We start from the raw sequence: 23,904 nt of genomic DNA, 5'->3' as shown, positions 1-23,904 counted from the left end.
GAAGTCGGGTAGAGGTAGGACTCCGAGAGTAAATGGTGAGCTACTAAGGAATGTTGATCAGAACCAGAATTAGGTCATGGAGCACTACAGCACAGTAACAGACCCTGCAGCCTATCCTGAACCTGCCAACCTGTTCTTCTGCCTAGACCCATCTATCCATACTATAGTCTTCCAAACCCGTCTCGTCCAAGCTTCTCTTAAATGTTGCAGTTGAACCCACATCCACCACCTCTCTGGCAGCTCATTCTCTACTCACACCACCCTCTGCGAGAAGAAATTCCCTTCAGGTTTCCCTTAAACATTCCACCTTTCACCCTAATTGGGTGGCAAGGTGGAGATAAGTCTTCCTCAAAGGAGGTGCAAGTCACTCCTTCTCACTGCACCTGTTACCCTTGGGCAAGGTTTAGCACCTGCTCAGCGCCCCCCCCCCCCCCCATGATCAGGGGCATGAGAAGCCATATGAGCAGCTGGTCCACGTCGCAAGTCCTGGTTCTGGGATCACAGACGCCAGACAGACAGTCTCTGATAATGGCTGGGGTCACCAGTCTTGTAAAGACACTGCGCAGAAGAAGGCAATGGCACACCACTTCTCTAGAAAAACTTGCCAAGAACAATCATGGTCATGACAAATGGAAGACCACGATCACCCTCGTCATACAACATGGCACGTATCGATGATGATTTCGCCCTAAACCAATGTCCTCTAGTTCTAGTCTCACACAACCTCAGGGGTAACGCTTGCATGTATTTACTTTATCTGTACCCTCGTAGTCTTGTATATCTCTACAAAAATCTCCTGTCATTCTCCAACGATCCAGGGAATAAAGTCCTAACCTATTCAACCTTCCACTACTAACTCAGGTCCTCAAGTTGTGAAATTCGGTGTTTCAGAATTAGAGTGATGAACAGAGGGGCCTAGTGCACAGTTCCCTGAAAAAGGCAACATGGATAGACAAGGTGATGAGGAAGGCTTGTGGCATGCTTTCCTTCAGAGGATATAGAATATAAAGGTTGCAGCTTCACAAACTGTACTGGATAGGCCACATTTGGAATATTGTGCTCAGTTCTGCTCACTATACTACAGGAAGGATGTGGTTGCACTAGGAAGAGTGTGGAGGAGATTCCCAGTGATGTTGCTGGGTTCATAGGACTTTGGTCATGGGGAGACTGAGTAGGCCGGGCTTGTTTTCCCTATAGCAGAGGAGGCTGAAGGGTGAGAAAGGGTAAAATATTATAAATAGGGTTGATAGTCAAAATATTTTCTTATTGTAGAGTTATCAAAAACAAGAGGGTATTGAAATGGGAGATAAATAGGGGATCTTAGATTAGTGCACAGAGGGTGGTTAACATCTGAAGTACATTGCCAGGGTCTGTCACAATGTTGAATTGATGTTTAGATAGACACATGAATAGGCAAGGCATAAGAAGATAACAGTGTTGTACAGGCAAATGGGATAAAATAGCTGGGCAAAAAGGGCCAGCATGGACTGAATGGCTTATTCCATGCTATAGGTCTCTAAGATTGTATAAAGGGGAACCATTAGATGTACTGTTTGGATTTCCAGAATACATTTGATAATGTGCCACAGGAAAAGGTTACTATGTATCAGTGCATGAGGTTGGTGATCATTGCATAGGGGATTAGCGGTCTAACAGGAAACAGGGAGGAGATAAATGGAATCATTAATTTGTAGCGCACCATAGAGATCAGTGCTGGGGCTGTAACTATATGCAATCTGTGTTAGTGAATTGGATGAAGGGATCAGGTTTGCTGATCATGCAGAAGATGTTTCAGTTAGGAAGTTATGAGGTGAAAACAAACACTTTTTAAAGGTAGAAGTAGGTTTAGCAAGTGGGCAAGAAGCTGGTGCATTTTGTGTGAAGGCGTGAGGGCCTCCAGAATGCGAGAGCATATTAGTATTAAAATGGGGACTGAGCATTCTCACGGCACAAAGGGTGAACTCTCTGAGCTCCATGATGTTCTGAGATCAGCCCCTGAACCCTTCAACTCAGCCACTCTAATTCTTTGTGATTCACCATTCTGTGAGATCAGTCTCTAGGGCTTGGCAGGACATTTAATCAGCGAGATGCTGTTTACACTGGCCAATGACAAGAATGTGTGATCGGGTTTACTACGAGCATAAGAGATGGTCTGGAAATTCATGGATGCTGTTGGATATTAACTTCCAGTGAACTTTAAGAGAATGTAGACAAATGTGTATTGAGAGAGTGAAGGGAAACTCTTTGTATAGGGACAGATTTCAGGGATAGACAGAAACGGGAGCTGGAAACTAAGTTCCATTTCGACACTCCTATCAAACACCTCCAGGTTGTGGTTACCAGTCTTTTTGCCTTTTCTCTGAGCTTGAAGGAGCATAGTGTGAATGGACACAGTTTTTTTTCCCCTCCAGCGAAAGGGAATCAAATGCTAGAGTGCACTGGTTTAAAGTGAGAGGTGAATGATTTAAAAAGGATGTGAGGGGCAATTCTTTTATGCAGAGGGTGATGAGTATATGGAATGAGCTGCCACAGAAAGTGGTTGAGGCAGGTACAACAGCAACATTTAAAAGACACTTAGACAGGTACAAATATAGGAAAGGTTTAGAAGGATATGGGCCAAACACAGGCAAATTGGACTGGCTTAAGATGGACTTCTTGACTGGCATGGATGAGTTATGCTGAAAGGCCAGTTTCTGTGGTGTATTATTCTAACTGAGCATAAAAAAGGATAAGTTCTAGGCACACTCTCTGCTAAATTTACTTTTTCCAAGCAGTGATCTACAAATTCCTGCTGGGCAGTGTAACATTTGATCGTTGCTGTTTTAAGACCTTGTGCCTTATTTTTTGTGACCAAATGCATTCGGCGTTGCTGCAATATTGTTTAGTGCAGAAAAGCTAAAGTCTGTCCGCTTCTGTGAAAAGTCACTAAGATTTGACCTCCTAATTGATAATACGCTCAAGATGCTGGAGGAACTCGGCAGGCCAGGCAGCATCGATGGAAAAGAGTAAAGTGTTAACGTTTCAGGCCAAGACCCTTATTGTCAGATGTACCAAGAGTTGGTGGAAAAGCTTTGTCTTGCTTGCCATCCATATAGATCATCCCATATACCAGTACATTGAGATAGTACAAAGGGAAAAGCAATAACAGAACACAAAATGTTATGTTACAGTTACTGAGAGAATGCCATCCAGGGAAACACTACAGTGCCAGGGCCATGCTGAGTAGATTGTAATGTCAGCAGTTCATCTTTATCATTCTAGTGGTCCATTCAATAGTCATAACAGTGTATGTAGAAGCTGCCTTTGAGTATTGTGGCACATGCTTTCAGGCTTTTATCTCATCTGCCTGATGGGAAAGGGGAGAAGGGAGAACATCTGGTGTGGGTGGAGGTCTTTGATTATGCTGGCTGCCTTACGGATGCAGCAAGAAGTGCATACAGAGTCTGTGGAGGAAAGACTGACCACAAATCCCTGCAGTTTCTGATACAAGATTCTGAAGCTGTTGGAACACATACAAAATGCTGGAGAACTCAGCAGGTCAGGCAGCATCTACAGAAGGGAATAAGCATTCCTAATGAAGGATCTCAACCCAAACCACCAGCTGTTTATTCACCTCTATTTCAGTGCATTAAGAATGCAGAATCAAAAGGGTAGCAAATACAGTACTCAAAGTGTTATATCTCAGTGCACGGAGTATAAGAAATAAGCTGGATGACCTTGTTGCACTTTTACAGATTGTCGGGTATGATGTGGCCATCACTGAATCGGGGCTGAAAGATGTTTGTAGTTGGGAGCTGAATGTCCAAGGTTACACATTGTATCGGAGAGATAGGAAGTAGGCAGAGGCTCTGCTAGTAAAAAATGGATTTTTAGAGAAGTTTGTCATTGAGCCTGCTAGGGGATCAACTAATCTGGATTGTGTGTTATGTAATGAACCAGACATGATTAGGGAATTTAAGGTAAAGGAACCCTTAGGAAGCAATGTGATTGAGTTCGACTTGAAATTTGATAGGGACAAAGTAAAGTCTGACAAGGCAGTATTTCAGTGAAGCAAAGGAAATTACAATGTATGAGAGAGGAGGTAGCCAAAGTAAATTGGAAGGAGAATAAGTTAGGGATGACAGCAGAGCAGCAAAGGCTTGAGTTTCTGAGAAAAAATGAGGAAAGTGCAGGATAGATGTATTCCAAAAACAAATACTCAAATGGTAAAATAGTACAACCATGGCTGACAAGGGAAGACAACGCTAATGTAAAAGCAAAAGAGAAGGCATACAACAAAGCAAAAATTAGCAACAAGATAGAGGATTGGGAAGCTTTTATAAAACTACAGAGAGCAAGTAAAAGAATCATTAGTTGGGAAAAGATGAAATATGAAAGCAAACTATATCAAGGTGGAAAGAAAAAAGCTTTTTCAAGTATATAAAAAGTAAAAGGGAAATGAGAGTGGATGTAGGACCACTGGAAAATGAGACCGGAGAAATAAAATAATGGGGAACAAGGAGATGGCAGATGAGCTAAATGGGTGTTTTGCATCTGTCTTCACTGTGGAAGACATTAGCAGTGTGCAGGAGTTGAAGGGTGTGAGGGAAGAGAAGTGAGTGCAGTTACTATTACAAGGGAGAAGGGGTTCAAAAAGCTGAAAGACCTAAAGGTGAATAAGTCACTTGGACTAGATGAACTGCACACTAGGGCTCTGGAAGAGGCAGCGGTAGAAGTTGCGGAGGCATTAGTAATGATCTTTCAAGAATCATTGGACTCCACTCTTTAAGCAAGGAGGGAGGCAGCAGAAAGGAAAACCTTGCCTGACAAACCTGTTGGAATTCTTTGAGGAGATTACAGGTAGGATAGATAAAGGGGATACAGTGCATCATGTAGTACATTGTCAAAAACCTTCTGAAAATCCAAAGTGCCAAACATGAGGCTGCCTACCAAGTTAAGAGCCCATGGTATTACAGGAAAGTTACTAGCATGGTCAGAGCATTGGCTGATGAGGCAGTGAGTGGGAATAAAAGAATCCTTTACTGGTTGGCTGTCAGTAACTACTGGTGCTCCGCAGGAGTCGGTGTTGGGACAGCTTTTTATGCTGTATATCAATGATTTAGATGATGGAATAGATGGCTTTGTTGCTGAGTTTGCTGGTGATATGAAGATTGGTGGAGGGGCAGGTAGTGTTGAGGAAACAGGAGGCTGCAGAAGGACTTGGACAGATTTGGAAAATGGGCAAGAAAGTGGCAAATGAAATACAAAGGTGGAAAATCCAAAAATCTGAGATGCAAAGGGACTTGGGGGTCCGTGTGTAGAACACCCTAAAGTTTAACTTGCAGGTTGAGTTGGTGGTAAGGAAGGCAAATGCAATGTTAGCATCCATTTCAAGAGGTTTAGAGTATAAGAGCTGGGATGCAATGCCTTAAAGGCACTGACGAAGCCTCATCTTGAGTATTGTGAACAGTTTTGGGCTCCTTATCTAAGAAAAAATGTGCTGGCGTTGGAGAGAGTTCAGAGGAGGTTCATAAGGATGATTCTGGGAATGAAGGGGTTATCATGAGGAATGTTTGATGGCTCTGGGCCTGTACTCACTGGAATTTAGAAGGATAAAGGGGATCTCATTGAAACCTTTCAAATGCTGAAAGCCTAGACAATGTAGATGTGAAAAGGTCATTTTGGTGTTGGGGGGGTGGGGGGTCTAGGACAAGAAGGGCACAGCCTTAGGATAGAGGGGCATCCATTTAAAACAGATGTGAAGAAATTTCTTAAGCCAGAGGATGGTGCATTTGTGGAATTTATAACCACAGACAGCTGTGGAGGCCAGGTCGTTGAGTGTGTGTAAGATGGAGATCAATAGGTTCTTGATCGGGCACAGAATCAAAGGTTACAGGGAGAAGGCTGGGGAGTGGGGCTGAGGAGGGGGAAATAAAGGATCAACCATGATTGAATGGCAGAGCAGACTCAATGAACCAAATGGCCTAATTTGGCTCCTATGTCTTGTGGTTAGTATAGATGCTGCCTGATCTGCAGAGTTCTTCCAGTATTTTGTGTTTGACGCTTTGCATATTGTTGTGGTTTCGGACAGAGCACGTGCCATGATGTATCTCTCCAGGTAGGATGCTGATACTGTAAGGTATGCTTCCAATTCATGTAGTACACTTGTGAATATAAATTGCTGAGCATTTTCCAGTACCTCAAAGAGAGAAACGTCAGCTAGCCAGAGGGTGAAGTGCTAGCACTGAGGGCAGCTCTCCAGCCAGAGCTCTATCTTGCCTACAGTGGCACCCTGGGGTGGTGGTGGTGGTGTGCACTGCTCCAGGTTGTGGCAGGGTACTGTGACCCTCCATGCTCTCCCACTGTGATGCTGGGCTGGTGTAGCTATGTTCAACTGGCCTTCCTCTCACCAGGCGGCAAAGACAAGGCGGAGGCAGGCGAGTCGTTGCGTCAAACAGTGGAACGTGCAGCTAAACCGACTGATGCAACCCATCGTCCCTGGAGGTAAGGGCTGGACTGGGCTGTGTTCTCAGAAAGGATGTGTGGAATGTGTGATGTTCCCTGGGGGAACGGAGCATGGGGCAGTGTTATGATTGGGACTGAGGACATTCCCCAAGGAATGGGGCAGTGCTGGGACTGGCACTGAGGATATTTCCTTGGGGAAGTGGGAGATTGGGGCTGACCACCACATTACATAGAACAGTACAGGCCCTTCGACTCACGAGGCTATGTCAACCTTTTAACTTGCTCCAAGATCAATCTCATCCATCCTTCATTGTCCTCCATCTTTCTTTTATTCATGTGTTTCCTGAAATTTTTCTAAAAGGTTCCTAATGTATTAGCCTCTAACACCACCCCGGCAGTGCATTCCATCTCAGCACTATCTCTGTGAACACCTAACTCTGACAACATCCCCCCCCCCCCCATACTTTCCTCCAATCACATTAAAATTATGACTTCTGATATAGACCAATTCCACCCTTGGGAAGAAGGTGCTGGCTCGATCTATGCACCTTACCATCTTGTCTACTTCACACCAGTCATCCTCCTTTGCTCCAAAGAGCAAAGTCCTAACTCGCTTACCCTGTTCTCTTAATTCATGCTCTCTAATCCAGGCAACGTCCTGGTAAATGTCCTCTGCACCCTCTCTAATATCTTTCCTACAATGAGGCAACCAGAACTGAAGAAGATACTCGTTATCTGGGGAGATTGGGAATGGAGCTGTGCTGAGATTGGGATTTGTAGGGGGGGTGCTTTGGCTGGTGTGTTTGGGTAAGAATATCAATGGTCCTCTGGGGTTTCTGAGCATAGCATAGCACAGCATGTGTCAGAAGGTGGGAGTTATTGGACCATTCCTAACCCCACACCATTGCCCATTGTTGCCCGAGATGCCTCCCAATGTTTAGCCACAAAGTCCACCTGAATTTTGAAACTCTACAGAGCTTAGTGTCAGCAATGCTTTTGTCTTGGGGGTTGGGAGGTTGCAGGTTCCCCTTTGTACACAGGTTCCCCTTTGTACACAGGTTGGGGGTAGGTTTTGGGTCAGGGGTTACAGTGACTGGAGGTCAGGGATGTGGAGGGGAAAATGAGGTTTCATTGGGAGAATGGAGTATTTGAGAGGTGGAGGTGGGAGTAGGGACCAGGAGCTGGAGTTGGTTTATGGGGTTTAGTTATGGGAGGTCAGGAGGTGGTTTGGGAGTAGAGACCAGGAGCTGGAGTTGGTTTATGGGGTTTAGTTAGGGGAGGTCAGGAGGTGGTTTGGGAGTGAGGATTAGGGGCTGGGGTTGGGGTGTGTGAAGCCAGTAGGTGGAGAGGGTGTGTCATTAGGATATGTAGGGTTTAGATGTGATTGAGGAGTTTGATGAAAAGGCCAGGTGTGAGGTTGGAGGGCTTGTTTGAGAAGTGGGAGTTGGGATAGATTTACATCTGACGATGGGGGAGGAATGATACAGAGAGTGGCCCCTCTCTGCTGACTCAATGTTGAATTTCCTGCTGCCATCATTGAGAATCACTCTGATCAGATTGTGGTTTCTGAAGACTGCGGTTGGTATAAATGAGCAATGTCTGTGGGCAGACTCAGTGGAAAAGAACTGTCATGGCTAGAACATAGAAAGTCATCCTATCTGGGACCTCACAGATAGGGGCTGTTCGTTCCTCCTCCTGGGCTGGGTTGGAACCGATCTTCATCGGACCCTAAAGTCCTGTACTGGATGAACAGTTTCTGCCGTGTTTTTTCTTTGTGTGTCATGGGCACCATTGAGGCATGTAAATCAGCAGGAGGTTTCCTAAGGTCTTTTTTTTTGTGGGTCAAGATGGTTTGGAGTATGGAGCACATTAACAAGGCGGACACATGCGGTACATGTGGTGTTTAGCTGGGTTGTGCCTGTCAGGCAGTGCATGTTTTTCCTTCATACCACCCACCTCCCCTCTCACTTGTTAGCCCTGCCATCTCAACAGGCCATCTGTTGCCAGGATTTGAAGACCTGATTTATGGGGAAAGGTTGAATAGGTTAGGACTTTATTCTCAGAAGTGCGGGAGATTGAGGGGAGATTGAATGGAGGAATACAAAATTATGAAGGGTACAAATGCAAACAGGCTTTTTCCACTGAGGCTGGGTGAGACTAGAACTGAAGTCATGGGTTAATAGTGAAGGGTGAAATATTGATGGGGACATTTTCACTTGGATGGTTAAAGCAAGGAATGATCTGCCAGCAAACGTGGTAGATGTGTGTTCAATCGCAAAATTTAAAATAAGTATATGGAAGGGAAGGGTGTAGAGGGCTATGGTCAATGTGTCTAGGCAGAAAAATGTTTGGCAAGGACTAGATGGGCCAAAGGGCTTGCTTCAGTACTTAGAGAGCTCTATGATTCTATATTCTTTGCCTCACTCCTTTGCTTCTTTGCTTCCCAAATCTCTCCCTCAAGTCTCTCTCCCTCCCTTTCCTCTCCTTGACCCACCCCATCCTCCCTGCCTCAGTTCCTGTATCCATTACTAGTCCTCATTTATATGCCACTTCATTTTCAACCACTCCTGTCCTTGTGTGGTCTTCACCTTTTCTGGTTCTGTAAACTTGCACACATTTCCACAATTCCCTAATCCAGGCATCTTAAAATTCCTGGTTTTCATTCTTCCAGTACTGAACTTGGGAAATCCATGTTCAAAGTACATTTGCTAACGAAGTATGTGTTGGGATTCTCCAAGCCTGCAGGTAGCCACGAGACAAAGAAACAGGACAGAACCCATTAGAATTACCCACGCAAAAGAAATATCAGACACACAACGTGCGATAAAAGAACAAATTATCCAAAGAAATAACACACAGAACACAAGTTGCGGAGTCCCCAAAAGTGAGTCTACAGCCAAAGGGTCTGGTCAGCGTTGCAACTAGTCCAGGAGCCAAGCGGCCACAGTCAGTTCAACGCTGCAAGCCACAGCTGCAGAATCTTTTCAACAATGAGGCGACTAAACCTCACAGAATACTGAACACTCTTCATGCCTCTCTCTATCTGCCACTATCCCCTTTGAGCGAATGGAGCTCGCCCCCTGTTCTGATAGCTGGTGTTACCACTCTGCTTTACGACAGAGTGCCGGTTACTGCTGTTCTGTAATCTTTGATCTTCATGTTGCAGCCACCCAGAATAAACAGAGGAGTGCTGTCCTGAGCCACAGAGGGGGTGGAGCCTTCCCATCCATTAATCTCAACAATAAGCAGCCCCAGCTGAAGGGAAAGACGCAAGATAAGCGCGACAGGCCCAAGGTCTCAACCCAGACCTCCGAGGAGATGTCAGAATCTGAATCTGACTCCGACGACTATGAAAACATGGAGGAGTATTTGAGGAATGTGTCGCTGACGGGATCGATGTCACCCTAGGAAAGCAGCAGTTAGTTGTCATGGCGGACTAGACGGGAGAGCACGAGAAGAGTGTTAGTGGTCCTGCGGAGGTTTCTCAATCCACACTGGGCACCGGTAATAGACTCTGCAGATCTCCCCAGTGCACTTGGGAATCTCCAATATCTGAACACACAGATATGGGAACTCCATTTGTTGAAGCCAAATGGAGAAGGAAAAGCAGAGCGAGGTCCATCAGCACAAATGGCACCACAATCTGTAGCCAATGATAAACCATTCCCAATCACAAATCTCTTCTGTGCCTTGTTTTTCTGTAAGCCACTGTTTTATTTGCAGTGACTGATGTGGAAAATAATGTCCTCAAAGTTGTTGTGCAGTCAGAATGATTTGTCTATGACAGAGTGACGATGTTGGAGACTCTTGTATCAGCTGGGAGAGGGGAAGGGAGATTCATTGATGAAAATATTCCTGAGATTGGAGGAAGGGGGGGGGGAGATCGATGGAGGAGGAGTTAATGGATAGAGTTGTCATAGAGACAGGGTAAGAAGTCTATGGATAAAACATTGCTTGGGAGTGGGCAGTAGAGAATTCCACATTTGAAGGTGTTGATCATGTACAGAAGTGAGAATAGGCCATCAGAACCCAGAGCCGGCCCCACCATTCATCATTCTGATCAACCGTGATGCCATTTCCTACATTATCCCCACATCTCTCCATTCCCCAGCCTTCTGGGAGAGTTCCAAACAATCACTACCCTAAGAATGAAGATATTTCTCCTTATCTCTGTCCTAAATGGCCGATCCCTGAGTCTGAAACTGTGCCCCGGGTCAAGGAATCCTGAGTCAGGGGACCACCCTCCCTTGAGCTAGTCTGAACAGATATCTGTGATATCACAGCCCAGCGATACTAAATGATCTGTTTACTCCCGCATTCTGCTTTCTGTCTGGTAACCAAATCTCAGTCTATTTCAATCTTTTTGCACCAATAAGGGTAACGCAGTTGGCATCTGACCTCTTGTGCAGGATCTTATCAAAAGACTCCTGGAAATCTGACCACCACACATTCACTGGTTCTCACTTGTCTGTTCCACCAGTTGCAAACTGAAAGAAGCTCAACACATCAGTTATTGACTCAGCTCAATCTTCTTACTCTTTCCAAGGTATTCCGAACATAAGAGCTTCTGCAGGTGCTTGAAAATCCAGAGGAACACATACACAAGGTCCTGGAGGTGTTGTCCAAGGTAGCCTGGTATTACATCCATCATATGAACTCCTGCAATTTCCCAACTACTGATGTTAGGCTCACAAAATTTCACTCTCCTTCCTTCCTGAAACAGTGGCATCACACTGGCTCCCTTCCAATCCACAGGAACAATAATGGAATCTGCAGAACCTTGGAAGATAACAACATGAGCATCCAGTATCTCCTTAAAAACTCTGAAATGTAGATAATCCAGTCTTTGGGATTTAGCAATTTTCATACTCACTAACTCTAGAACAGAGACGAGGAGAAATTTCTTTAACAGAGGGTGGTGCATCTGTGGAATTTATTGCTGCAGACAGCAGTGGATACCAAGCCATTTGGCATATTTAAAGTGGAGGTTGAAAGGCTCTTGATTAGTAAAGGTGTCAAAGGTCATGGAGCGAAGGCAGGACAATGGATTTGAGAGGGATAGTAAATCAGCCGTGATGGAATGGCGTTGTAGACTCAAGGTACCAAATGGCCTAATTCTCTTCCTATTGTCTTATGGTCTTAACTTATTTATTACTATTTTGAGAATTAGATATTGTCCTCAATAACATGTACTCTCTAGACCCTTGTGGTCCTCTGGTTTTATGCATCTTGAGCTGTGAAGACAGATAGCAGAGTATCTCTTTAATTCCTCTGCCATTTTCTCCTTGTGAATTCTGTCCATCCGTAAGGGACTTACATCGGTCCTTGTGTTTTCCTCATTCATGCCTGTACTTCCTACCTCTCACCAGTCCACACGTATATTCATCATAGCCTGGTCCTCCTCTGCTCAGTTCTAAAATGTGTCCTTTCCTCACACCTATGTAATTTCTGGCACTTTTATTGTTGTTTTGATCTAAATATCTTTTAATTTCTCTGGTCAGCCATGAATGAATCACAGAACATTGAACATTATAGCACAGTATGGTCCTTGGTCCCACAACATGGTGTCAGCCTTTTAACCTATTTCAAGATCGACCTAACCCTTTCCTCTCCATATGCCTCCATTTTCCTTTCACCCATCTAAAAGTCTCTCAAATGTCCCTAATGTATCTGCCTCTACCACCACCACTCTTTGTAAAAGTAAACCTACCTCTCACACTTTCCTCCAATCACCGTTAAATTATGATCCCCTTATATAACCCATTTCCACCCTGAGAAAGAGTTTCTAGCTGTTCCACTCGATCATTTTTCATTTTGAGTTTATGAGCCATGTAAGAGTTTTTTTAAATCTAGTGCACTGTTTTGTTTTTCATGCTAACCATTATCCACTGTTGTGACTTTAACTGTATTCTCCCAATGAACCTCAGCTGACTTTGTTAACCCCAGAATCTTCCCCGCATAGGTTTAAAACCCTAGTTTCACCTTGAAGGCGATGTACAGGCCACCCCTTCCTTGGGCAGTTACGGAATTCACAAATCAATGCTTGACATGCAGAATAAAATTCACTCCCATGTGAAGTTATAGAGGAAAGAAAAGTTAATAAATCCATTTATTATCCACTCAGATTGACATAGTACAGCTCAGTAAAGACCCTTCGGCCCACAATGTTATGATGACCTTTTAACCTACTTCAAGATCAATCTAACCCTTCTGTCCTTGTATAACCCTGTGTTATTTTTCATTCATGTGCTTCTCTAAGAGTCTGTTAAATATCCCTAATATAGCAACCTCCCACCACCATCCCTGACGCATTTATCACTGTAAAAATCCTTCCACTATACTCTCATCCAATCACCTTAAAAACATGGCCTCTGGTACTCGCCATTGCTACACTGGAATAAAGAGGCTGACTGTCCACTCCATCTGTGCCTACTTATCCTCCTTAACTCCAAAGAGAAAAACCCTTGCTTGCTCAAGCTTTCCTCACAAGAAAGGGGCACCGCAGTAGCACATTGGTTAGTGCCTTGCTCAACAGCTCAGGGCGTCAGTGTTCGGAGGTCGGTAAGGAGTTCTCCCCATGAACGTGTGGGTTTCAGTCAGATTTCTCTCCACATTCCACAGACATGCTAGTTAGCAAGTTAATTGGTCATTGTAAATTGTCCTATGATTAGGTTACTGTTAAATACTGCAGGTGGGTTGTTGAGCAGTGTGGCTGGAAAGGCCTGTTCCACATTGCACCTCTAAATAAACAACATCCAGGCAGCATTGTAGTAAATCTGCTCGGCACCTTCTCAAAAGCTTCCACGTCCTTCCTATAATGAATCAACCAGCACTGAACACATACCCCCATGTGGTCTACCCAGGGTTTTTTTTTAGAGCTGCACAGTTACCTCATGTCTTGGCGTTTTCCGTGACCCTACTTACCAGGGCTTTCTCACGTCCCCCTCTCCGAAGTCCATTCTTAAGCTCTGCCCTGGATACGTTGTAACTCTCAAGAGCCCTGTCTGATCTTTGCTTCCTAAACCTGAAGTATGCTTCCTTCTTCCTCTTGACTAAGTGTTTCACCTTTTTTGTTAGCCATGGTTCCTTCACCCAACCATCCTCACCCTGCCTCAATGGGACAAACCTATCCAGAAACCCGTGCAGGTGTTCCTGAAACAGCCTCCACATTTCTGTTGTTCATTTCCCTGAGTACAACTGTTCCCAATTACACTCCCAAGTTCTTTCCTAATAGGATCATTGTTTTTCCTGCCCCAATTAAATACTTTCCTCTTACTGTCTGTCCCTATCTTTACCACAACCCTATTTTCCAAATGTGCATCTTCAGAAATGTCAGCAGGCTCTTCATGGAGCGGGGGTGGGGGGGAACATGGCTTGGAGGGGTGGTGGTGGTGAAATTGGTGATTAGGTTCCTATGATAGCACTCCAAAGTTGGTCTCTCTGGAAACAGGAGTTTGAATGAGGAATCAAAATTCAAATAATTAAAACATCTGTATTTTTAAAGATGAGTCAACCATGTTCCTGAAGTGAAAATAACAATAATGGTGATAATGAAAGGACAAAATTGCCTTTAGAAGCACTTGGATCACCAAGGAAGATAATCTACACCTTTGTTATCTAACTATGTGGCCTGGCACCCGGCTCAATGAAACGCTGAGTTGGAATGGGGCAAGTAAGGTCACCCACACCTCCCGAATGATCGAATGGGGAAACTCGGCCAGCAGCTTTGGGGAGGGGGATTGATGGCTCATACAGGAGAGCTGAAGGAGGAGAGTTCCCTGAATTGTGCTTTCAGAGAGCGGGTGCAGGAGTCAGCAAGCAGAGAGCTGAAAAATATTGCTCTTCTTTTGCCTTATCAGTTTAATCTGACCTGTGGTTACTAAGAATAGAATCGAGCAATCTATTAGCTGGAGTTTATTTGCTTGTGTGCTGAGGCTCACCCTGTGAGACATGCTGATAACTGGTGTTTTAGAGTGGGTGAGTCACTCACGAGGTGCGGGAAATGCACCCAAGTGTTCACAGCACGGAGCAGACCCGTGAGGGTGCCGCGTTCTGTAGCAGGCTCTCTGGGGTCTTCCTGCTGCCACCTTTCTTGGTGCTGGCGCCTCCACCCACCCTGGATCTCACCGAGCAAGTGGCCCTGATGCCCCTGAGCACATTATAACTGGGATGGATGACTGGCGGGCACGTGAACCTCTCTCTGATGACGTAACCCAGTCTCGTGCTGGCCACCATTCCGTCTGCCATTGAATGGATCTTGGTAACCTCAGCATACACGTACTGCACTGCCAGCAGTGAGCCTGCAGAAGGCAAAGGGACATGATCAATGGGGTGCTGTACACCTCCACATTCACACTAAACCGAAACCTCAGAATCAGATTTATCATTACTGACATATGATATGAAGTTTGTTGTTTTGCAGCAGCGTACAACTCAAGGCATAAAATATATTATAAATTACAATAAGAAATGTACACTCACTTGGCCACTTTATTAGGTACACTTATACCCCTGCACATTAATGTAACTATCTAAACAGCTAATCAAAGCATAAAGACATGCAGACATTGTTAAGTGATTCAGTTCTTATTCAGACCAAGCATCAGAATGGGGAAAACTATGATCAATATGATTTTTGCTGTGAAATGATTGTTGGTGCCAGATGGGGTGGTTTGAGTATCTCAAAAACCACTGATCTCTTGAGATTTTCACACACAACTGTCTCTAGAGTTTACAGAGAATGGGGGATAAAAGAAAAACAAAAATTCTAGCGAGCTGCAGTTCTGCGGTGAAAGCGCCTTGTTCATGAGAGAGGTCAGAGGAGAATAGTCACACTGGTTCAAACTGACAGGAAGGAGACGGTAACTCAAATAACCACACATCACAGTGGTGTGCAGAAGCACATCCCCGCATGCACAACACATCGAACCTTGAAGTGGATGGGCTACAGGAGCTGAAGACAGCAAACATACACTCCACGCCCACTTTATAAGGTAAAGGGGATACCTAATAAAATGGCTACTTAGTGTACATTGTGAAATTTGTTGTTTTGCAGCAGCATACATAGAAAACCTAAAGCACAATACAGGCCCTTTGGCCCACAAATCTATGCTGAATATGTCTTTACCTTAGAACTAATTAGGGTTACCCGTAGCCCTTTTTTCTGGACTCCATGTAGCCATCCAGGAGTCTCTTAAAAGACCCTATTGTATCCACCTCCACCACCACCACCGGCAGCTCATTCCATGCACTCTCTGCGTTTTAAAAAAAAACGTACCCCTGACATCTCCTTTGTACCTATATCCAAGCACCTTAAAATTATGTCCTCTCATGCTAGCCATTTCAGCCCTGGGGGAAAAAGCCTCTGACTATCCACACGATCAATGCCTCTCATTATCTTGTACACCTCTATCAGGTCAGCTCTCATTCTCCATCGCTCCAACACCACAATATATTAAAAATACTAAATATTACAACATGAAAGATATATTAAAAATAATAAGTAGTGTAAAAATAGTGAGTTCATGGACCATTCAGAAATCTGATGGTGGAAGGACAAAACATTGAGTTTTCAGTCTCTTGTACTCTGGTAGTAATTAGTAGAGGGCATTTCCTGGGTGGTGGGGGTCCTTAATGGTGGATGCTGCCTTTTTTAAGTATCACCTTTTGAAGATGTCCCAGATGCAGGGGAGGCGAGTGCACATGAAGGAGCTGGCTGAGCTTCCAGCACTCTGCAGCTTTTTCTAACCCTCTATACCAGTTAAAATGCTCTCCAAGGTACAACTGTGGAAATTTGCTAGAATCTTTGGTGACATACCAAATCTCCTTAATTTCCCAATGAAGTGTAGCCAGTGGCATGCCTTCATGATTGCATTGATATGTTGGGCCTCTCATATTTATTTTCTGAGTGGTTAAAAAAGCTCAACTTTTTTTACTGATAAATTCCCAACCAAACAACTCTGACACAGATATCTGCCGTTTGAAGTATGTTGGTTAATGAGACAGGAACTGAACATAAACAGATTAACCAAATTGTTTTACGCACACGTACACGTGGAAAGGAAATTGGTTTCCCTTATACACAGGTGTCAGCTTCAGCTCAAGCGGCTAACTCTCTTCTCTCTGATCCCCAAGGGTACTTGATCCAACGCTACCCCAGGGACTTAGGAGTAATTGTGCAGGTTATGTCAGGGCCAATGGAAGTAACATTCTGGTCAGGTGGTATTACTAATGGTCATGGGTTCAATCACAGATCATGCCAGACTGGGAGAGGCAGAGCTGAGGAACAACAATACACCCACATACAGGGCAGGAATTGGAATTATCTTTATTATTGTTACATGTACTGGAATACAGCGAAAAGCTTCTCTTGCTTACTGTTCATGCAGATCAAACCATTACACCATACATTGAGATAGTACAAGGTAAAACAATAACAGAATGGATTCATCATTAAGGATGCTCACCATCCAAAACACACCCTCTTCTCATTACCATCACTACAGGAACCTGAAGACACACAACCAATATCTTAGGAACAGTTTCTTCCTCTCAGCCATCAGATTTTTGATTAGCCCATGAACATTACTTGACTACTTTTGTTACTTTTGTTCTCTTTTTGCACGTTTCTGCTGCTGTAAAAAAAAGTTTTTGACATACTGTAAATACATCAGTGATAATCTGATTGAGAGTAAAGAGTAACAGTGCTTATAGACAATAAGGTGCAAGATTATAATGAGGCAGATTATGAGGTCAAAAGTCTTGTCATATTAGAGAACCTTTCAATAAGACCATGACATAGGAGCAGAATTAGACCATTTTGCCCATCATGTCTGCTCCATCATTTCATCAAGGCTGACTTCTTATCCCTCTCAACCCCAATCTCCTGCATTCCCTCTGTTTTCCTTCATGCCTTGACCTATTAAGAACCTATCAACCTCTTTCTTAAATATACATACAGACTGGGCCTCCACAGCTGCCAGTGGCAAAAAATTCCATAGATTCACCACTCTCTGGCTAAAGAAATTCCTCCTCATCTCCATTGTAAAAGGACGCCCCTTTATTCTGAGGTTGTGTCCTCTGATCTTAGACTCTCCCACCATAAGAAACATCCTCTCCACTTTCCCTCTTTCAAGGTCTTTCACCATTTGATAGGTTTCAATAAGGTCACCTCTTATTCTTCTGAATTCTAGTGAATACAGGCCCAGAGTTATCAAACGCTCTTCATATGACAAGCCGTTCTAACCTTGAACCATTTTCGTGAACCTCCTTTGAACTCTCTCCAGTTTTAGCACATCCTTTCCAAGATAAGGGTCCCAAAACTGCTCACAATACTCCAAGTGAGGCCTCACCGGTGCTTCAACAGTTTTTCAACAGATGTCCTTGAGCATAATGGTGGGGTAGAAGATGAACTTCAGCCTGGTAGTAATTGCTTTGAGGCTTTTATATCTTCTGCCCAATGGAAGAAGGTAGAAGAGAGAATGTCAGGGCTGGGTGGGATGTTTGATGATGTTGGCTGCTTTACTAAGGCAGAAGGAAGTACAGAGAGGAAGCTGGTTCCCATGATGTACTGAGCTGTGTCCACAACAGTTGCAGTCACGGGCAGAGCAGTTGCCACACTAAGCAATTATGCATCCAGAAAGGATGCTTTCTATGGTGCAATGATAAGAATTGGTAAGGGTCAAGAGAGTCACGCCTTCTGAGAAGGTAGATGTGGGAGTGAACTTTTGTGGCTGTGGCATCTACATGGTCAGACCAGAACAGATTATTGGTGATGTTCACTCCTAGGAACTTGGAGCTCTCAACACCATTGACGTAAGCAGGAGCATGTGCACTGTCTCTCTTCCTGAAGTCAATAACCAGCTCTTTTGCTGACATTGACGGAAAGGTTGTTGTCATGACACCATGTCACTAAGCTCTTCACCTGCTTATGTACTCCAGCTCAACATTATTTGAGACGCGACCCACTACAGTGGTGTCATCTGTAAACGTGAATGGGGTTGGAACAGAATTCGGCCACTCAGTCTTGAGTGCGCAGGGAGTAGAATAGGGGACCAGGGATGCAACCTTGTGGAGCATCAGTGTTGAGAATAATCATAGCAGAGCTGTCACTGCCTTTCCTTACCAACTACGGCCTTTTGGTCAGAAAGACAAGGTTCCAATTGCAGAGATGTTGATTCCCAGGGTCTGGAGTTTGGTGACGTTAGCTTGGAATTGTAGTAATGAAGGCAGGGGTGTAGACAATAAACAATAGCTTAACAAAGGTGTCTTTCACATCCAGATTCTCCAGAGTGTAGGGGCAGGCAGATGACACCCTCTGTAGACCTGTTTTGGTGGTAGGTGAATTACAGTGGGTTGAGGTTGCCCAGGGGACAAGAGTTAATATGTGCCAAGACCAGCCTTGCAAAGCACTTCATGATAGTGGATGGCAGAACCATTGGGTGGCAGTCGTCAGGGCATGTTACGTTGCCTTTCTTAGGTACTGGGATAATGGTGGTCTTAAAGCTTGACAACTGATGGAGTGAGCCTCGATTGAAAGGAGACACAACAGACTGCAAATGCTAGAACTGGAGTAACAGATAATCTACAGGTTGAGCAGCATCTGTGAGGGAGAAGGGATTGCCAGAACTTTCAGTTAACAATTTCTGGTGCAGGCTTGTAATCTGAAATATCAATACTTTCCTCCCACCCGCCCCTACAGATACCGCTCGAATCGTTGAGCTTCTCCAGCAGATTGTTCTACAGAAAGGTCACCACTGAGAAAGTACAGCACTCTCAGAGGGGGAATATAGAGGAAGTGTACACGTCAGAGGGAATAGTGCTGAGTACATTGCATTGAGAGAGGCTGTGCTGAAGGCAGGCTTCGACATTTTGATGGTGGAGTTATCACATTATCACAGGACCAATACTGAGGAGTATTGCATTGTTAGAGGAGTTGTACTGAGGAAGTCCTGCATCACGGAAGAGCAGTACCCCTCAGAGAACCAGCTTGGAAACTAGCAGAGTATGGGGCGGCATGATAGTACAGTAGTTAGCACATCACCTTACAATGCCAGGATTACTGATCAGGGTTCAATTCCTGCAGCTGCCTGTAAGGAGTTTGTACTTTCTCCCCGTGACTGTGCGGGTTTCCTTCTGAGTTCTATGGTGTCCCCCCTATTTTAAAGACGTACAGGTTAGATCTATTGAGCTGGGGGCATGCTAAGTTGGTGCTGGGAGCATGGCAACACTTGCAGGCTGCCCCCAACACAGTCCTCGCTGACTTGATTTCAAAGTTCAAAGTAAATTTATTACCAAAGTACACATATTTCCACCCTCAGATTCACTTTCCTGTGGGCATACTCAATAAATCCATAATGGAATCAATGAAGGACTACACCAACCAGTGTACAAAAGACATCAAACTGCAAATACACAAAGGAAGAAATAATAATAAATAAATAAACAATAAATATCGAGAACATGAGATGAAGGGTCTTTGAAAGGTACTCCACAGTTATGGGAATATTTCAATAATGGAGCGAGTGAAGTTATCCTCACTGGTTGAAGTATCTGATGGTTGAGGGGTAAGAATTGTTCCTGAACCTGGTGGTGGTGTGAGTCCTAAGGCTCCTGGACCTTCTTCCATTGAAATGTGTCATTTGATGCAAATGACACATTTCACCTTTTTTTTGTGTGACGCATAAAGCTAATTTTTATCTTTATCTTTAGGAAGGGAGTACTATATTGATGGAATGGCAATTTAGAGGGAGTTATGACTTCATTGTTTAAGTGGCAATAAACAGGAAGGAGACACTGTTAGAGAAGGGTTAGTATTAAGGGTGTGTTGCCTTGTCAGAAGGGCAGTACTGAAGGAGTCAAGGATTTAAAGAACTCCATAAATAAAAACAAAGATATGCTGGAGATATCCAGGATATATAACAGTAGAGTGGAGCAGAGGGCCTTCCAACCCCCATATCATAGATGGTCAATGCACCTCTATTTCCTGCCTGTTCACGTGTTGGTCTAAAATGCTTCTGAAACATTGCTCTCATCTTTCACAAGAACCAGAATATTGTGAATAGCTTTTGTTTTGTGATCATTCCATTTATAAGTACATTGAGGTGGTAAAAAGGAAGACTAAATGACATGATAATTGATGGACTATGTTGTCCTGTTCTATGTTAAATGTAGAATACAGTGTGGCAGTTACATAGAAATTGCAGTGCAGGCAGACATTTGAAGTGTAAGGCCCACAATGAGAAGAAGGGAAAATCAAGAGTTCACCTCTTAGACTGTGTGCAAGGTCTGGTCAAGAGTTAATGGAGGAGCGGTTGTTTAGTTGATGGACTGGGCTGGTTTCACAACTCTCTGCAATTTCCTGTAACTCGGGCAGAGCAGTTGCCAAAACAAACCATAATGCATCAGGATAGGATGCTTTCCGTGGTCCATCTATAAAAATTAGTGATGTGACAAACTTTCTCAGCCTATTGAGGAAGTGGAGGTGCTGGAGTGATGATTTGACCATAGTGTCAATGTGGCTGGTGCAGAAGAAGTAGTAACATTCACACCAAGGAAGTTAATGATCTCAGCCAACTCCAATCTCTCAACCATCTCAACCAGATCACAAGTGTTTGTAATAGGGCAGAGATCGTGGGTTGCCAGATGTCGAAGCATAAGACAATAAGACATAGCAGCAGAATTCGGCTGCTCAGCCCATCACGTCTGTGCTGCCGTTCCATCACGGCTGCTGTATCATCCTTCTCAATTCCATTCTCCCACCTTCTTCCTGCCTTGAATAACCAAGAACCTATCAACTTCTGCTTTAAATATATTCAATGGTTTGGCCTCCACAGTTGTCTGTGGCAATAAATTCCACAGATCCACCACTGCCTGGCTAAGGAAATTCCTTCTAAATTGATATCCCTCTATTCTGTGGCTGTGCCTTTTGGTCCTAGACTCACCAACTGTAGGAAACATCCTCTCCACATCCACTCTTGCCCATCCTGTTAATCCGTCCAAATTCTTTTACAGACTCCCTGTTTCCTCAATGCTGCCTGCCCCTCCACCTATCTTTGTATCACCTGAAAACTTGATTACAAAGCTATCAATTCCATCTTCCAAATCATTGACGTATAACATAACAAGAAGTGGTCCCAATACCAGCCCCTGTGGAACACCACCAGTCACTCACAGCCAAGCAGAATTGGCTTCCTTTATTCAGATTCTTTGTCTCCTGCCAGTCAGCCAATCCTCCATCCATGATATCTTTCTGTAGCATCATGGGTTCTTTAACTTGTTAATCAGCCTCATGTGCGGCACTTTGTCAAAGCCCTTCTGAAAATCCAAGTAAACAACATCATCTGACTCTTCTTTGTCTGTCCTGGCTGTTACTTCCTCTAATAATTCCAACGGATTTGTCAGGCAAGAATTCCTCTTAAGGAAGCAATGCTGACTTTGGCCTACTTTATCATCCACCTCCATATACCCCAAAACTTCATCCTTAATAATCAACTCCAACAATTTCCCAACCACTGAAGTCAGACTAACTGGGCCATAATTTACTTTTTTCTACCTCCCTCCTTTCATAAAGAGTGCAGTGACATTTGCAATTTTCCAGTCCTCCAGAACCATTCCAGAATCTAGTGATTTTTGAAAGATCATTAATAATACCTTTATAATTTCTTCAGCCACCTTTTTCAGAGCCCAGGGGTGTGGTCCATCTGGTCCAGGTGACTTATCCACCTTAAGACCATTCAACTTCCCAAGCACCTTCTCCTTAGTAATAGCGATTACACTTACTTTTCTCAGACTTTTCTGCCCTCTGACACTCTTGACTTTCTGGCACAGTGCTAGTGTCTTTTATAGTGAAGACTGATATAAAACACTGATTAATTTGTCCACCACTTCTATTTTGTCCCTGTTACTACCTCTCCAGTGGCACCTGCCAATGGTGCAGTCTAAGAAAGGGTGATGAATCCTGGTCTGTTTTGAGACAGACCTGGTCTGTTTATGGGCGGCAAATAACAACTACTGCCAAGAAATAAATGCAGGATCTAGTTAGCAGGGCCTACAGGGTGAGATGCTGGTGGAGCAGGTGATGATTTGATGTTATGTGTACCTGTTAATTAAAGAGCAAACATCAAGTCCTTGACATTGACAAGAGGAACTAGAAAATAGACTTATGCCAAAATATTTACGTACTTAATGCTAATCCCAAATAAGGCCTTCCCATCTCCAAAAGCTGTGAAATTAATGAGATTGTATCAGTCTTAGGGAGAGGACACTTACAGACAGAGTGAGCACCAAAGGGAACACTTAAAGGCAGATTGAGACACCAAGAGGGACATTTACAGGCAGAATGTGCCACCAAAGAGTGACACCAGGTTTAATTATGCTCCAAGGACAACACTTCAATATTTGCAGCACTTGTGTAGTGTTAGTCATCCAGCTGTAGGAAGGTTGTCATGAAGCCACCCATTCACCCTCCCTTGTTCCTGGTCTCACCCGTCACCTGTCAGCCTGTACTTGTTCCCTTCCCTCCTCCTCCTTATCCTGGCTTCTTTCCCCTTCCTTTTCAATCCTGATGAAGGGACTCTGTCTGAAACAGCAACTGCTAATTCTTCTCCACAGATGCTGGCTGACCTGCTGTGTCTTCCATCATTGTGTGTGTGTGTTGCTCTGGATAGATTAGGGCTGTTTTCCTTGGAGGGTAGAAGGCTGAGGTACAACCCTATCATACCATGAGGGGCACAGTTAAAGTGAATGGCCACAGTCTTTTTTCCAAGGGTAGGAGAGTCTAAAATTGAAGGGCAAGAGTTGAAGGTGAAAGGAGAAATACTTAAGGAGTTCAGAGGGGCAGCTCTTTCACTCAGAGGGTGGCAAATACATGGGGCGAGCTATCAGAGGAAGTGATAGAGGTGGCTACTATTACAATGTTTAAAAAGCACCTGGACAGGTACGCAGACAAGAAAGGTGCAGAGGGATAGGGGGTAAATACAGGCAAATGGGTCTCAGGTAGGCAGAGTTGTCAGCATAGATAAGTTGGATTGAAGAGCCTGCATTATTGCTGTATGACTCTATGATAGATTACACAGCAACTGGAGTGGAACCTGTCACCACACAGTCATAGCTGTTGTTGAGGCTGGGGTAGGAGGAGTAAATGAGGGGTACAGATAGGGTGAATGCATACAGGCTCTTTCCCCTTAGGTTGGGAGGGTCTAGAACTAGAATGTCTAGTCTCACAAGTCTAAGGTGAAAGGTGAAATGAGAAGGAACTCCATCACTCAGACGGTGTTGTGAGTGTGGAATGAGCTGCCAGGCTTAACTGTAGTGTTTATGAAAAGTTTGGATTGGTTACACGGATGAGAGGGGTATGCAGGGATATTGTCCGGGTACCAGTAGATGGGACCAGGTGGAAAACCAGGATAACACAGATTAGATGGGCTGAAGGGTCTATTTCTGTATGGTAGTGCTCAAGGA

General features: G+C 44.2%; 2 protein-coding genes across 2 annotated transcripts in view; one reads left to right on the top strand and one right to left on the bottom strand.

Annotated features, from left to right (window-relative positions):
- Positions 1-10,097, top strand: part of LOC132397799 (differentially expressed in FDCP 6 homolog) — a 69,982-nt gene extending 59,885 nt beyond the window's left edge. The window contains exons 12-13 of the mRNA XM_059976553.1: positions 6,393-6,483; positions 9,611-10,097. Coding sequence (XP_059832536.1) covers positions 6,393-6,483; positions 9,611-9,852 — 333 coding nt within the window. The 3' untranslated portion in view covers positions 9,853-10,097. The remainder of the gene's footprint in view (positions 1-6,392; positions 6,484-9,610) is intronic.
- Positions 10,098-13,994: 3,897 nt separating this feature from the next.
- Positions 13,995-23,904, bottom strand: part of nwd1 (NACHT and WD repeat domain containing 1) — an 85,298-nt gene continuing 75,388 nt past the window's right edge. The window contains exon 19 of the mRNA XM_059977735.1: positions 13,995-14,744. Coding sequence (XP_059833718.1) covers positions 14,461-14,744 — 284 coding nt within the window. The 3' untranslated portion in view covers positions 13,995-14,460. The remainder of the gene's footprint in view (positions 14,745-23,904) is intronic.

Source organism: Hypanus sabinus, chromosome 8 (assembly GCF_030144855.1).
Source record: "Hypanus sabinus isolate sHypSab1 chromosome 8, sHypSab1.hap1, whole genome shotgun sequence".
In the NCBI taxonomy this organism is placed as follows: Eukaryota; Metazoa; Chordata; class Chondrichthyes; order Myliobatiformes; family Dasyatidae; genus Hypanus; species Hypanus sabinus.
This window is presented reverse-complemented; position numbering and strand designations above follow the sequence as displayed.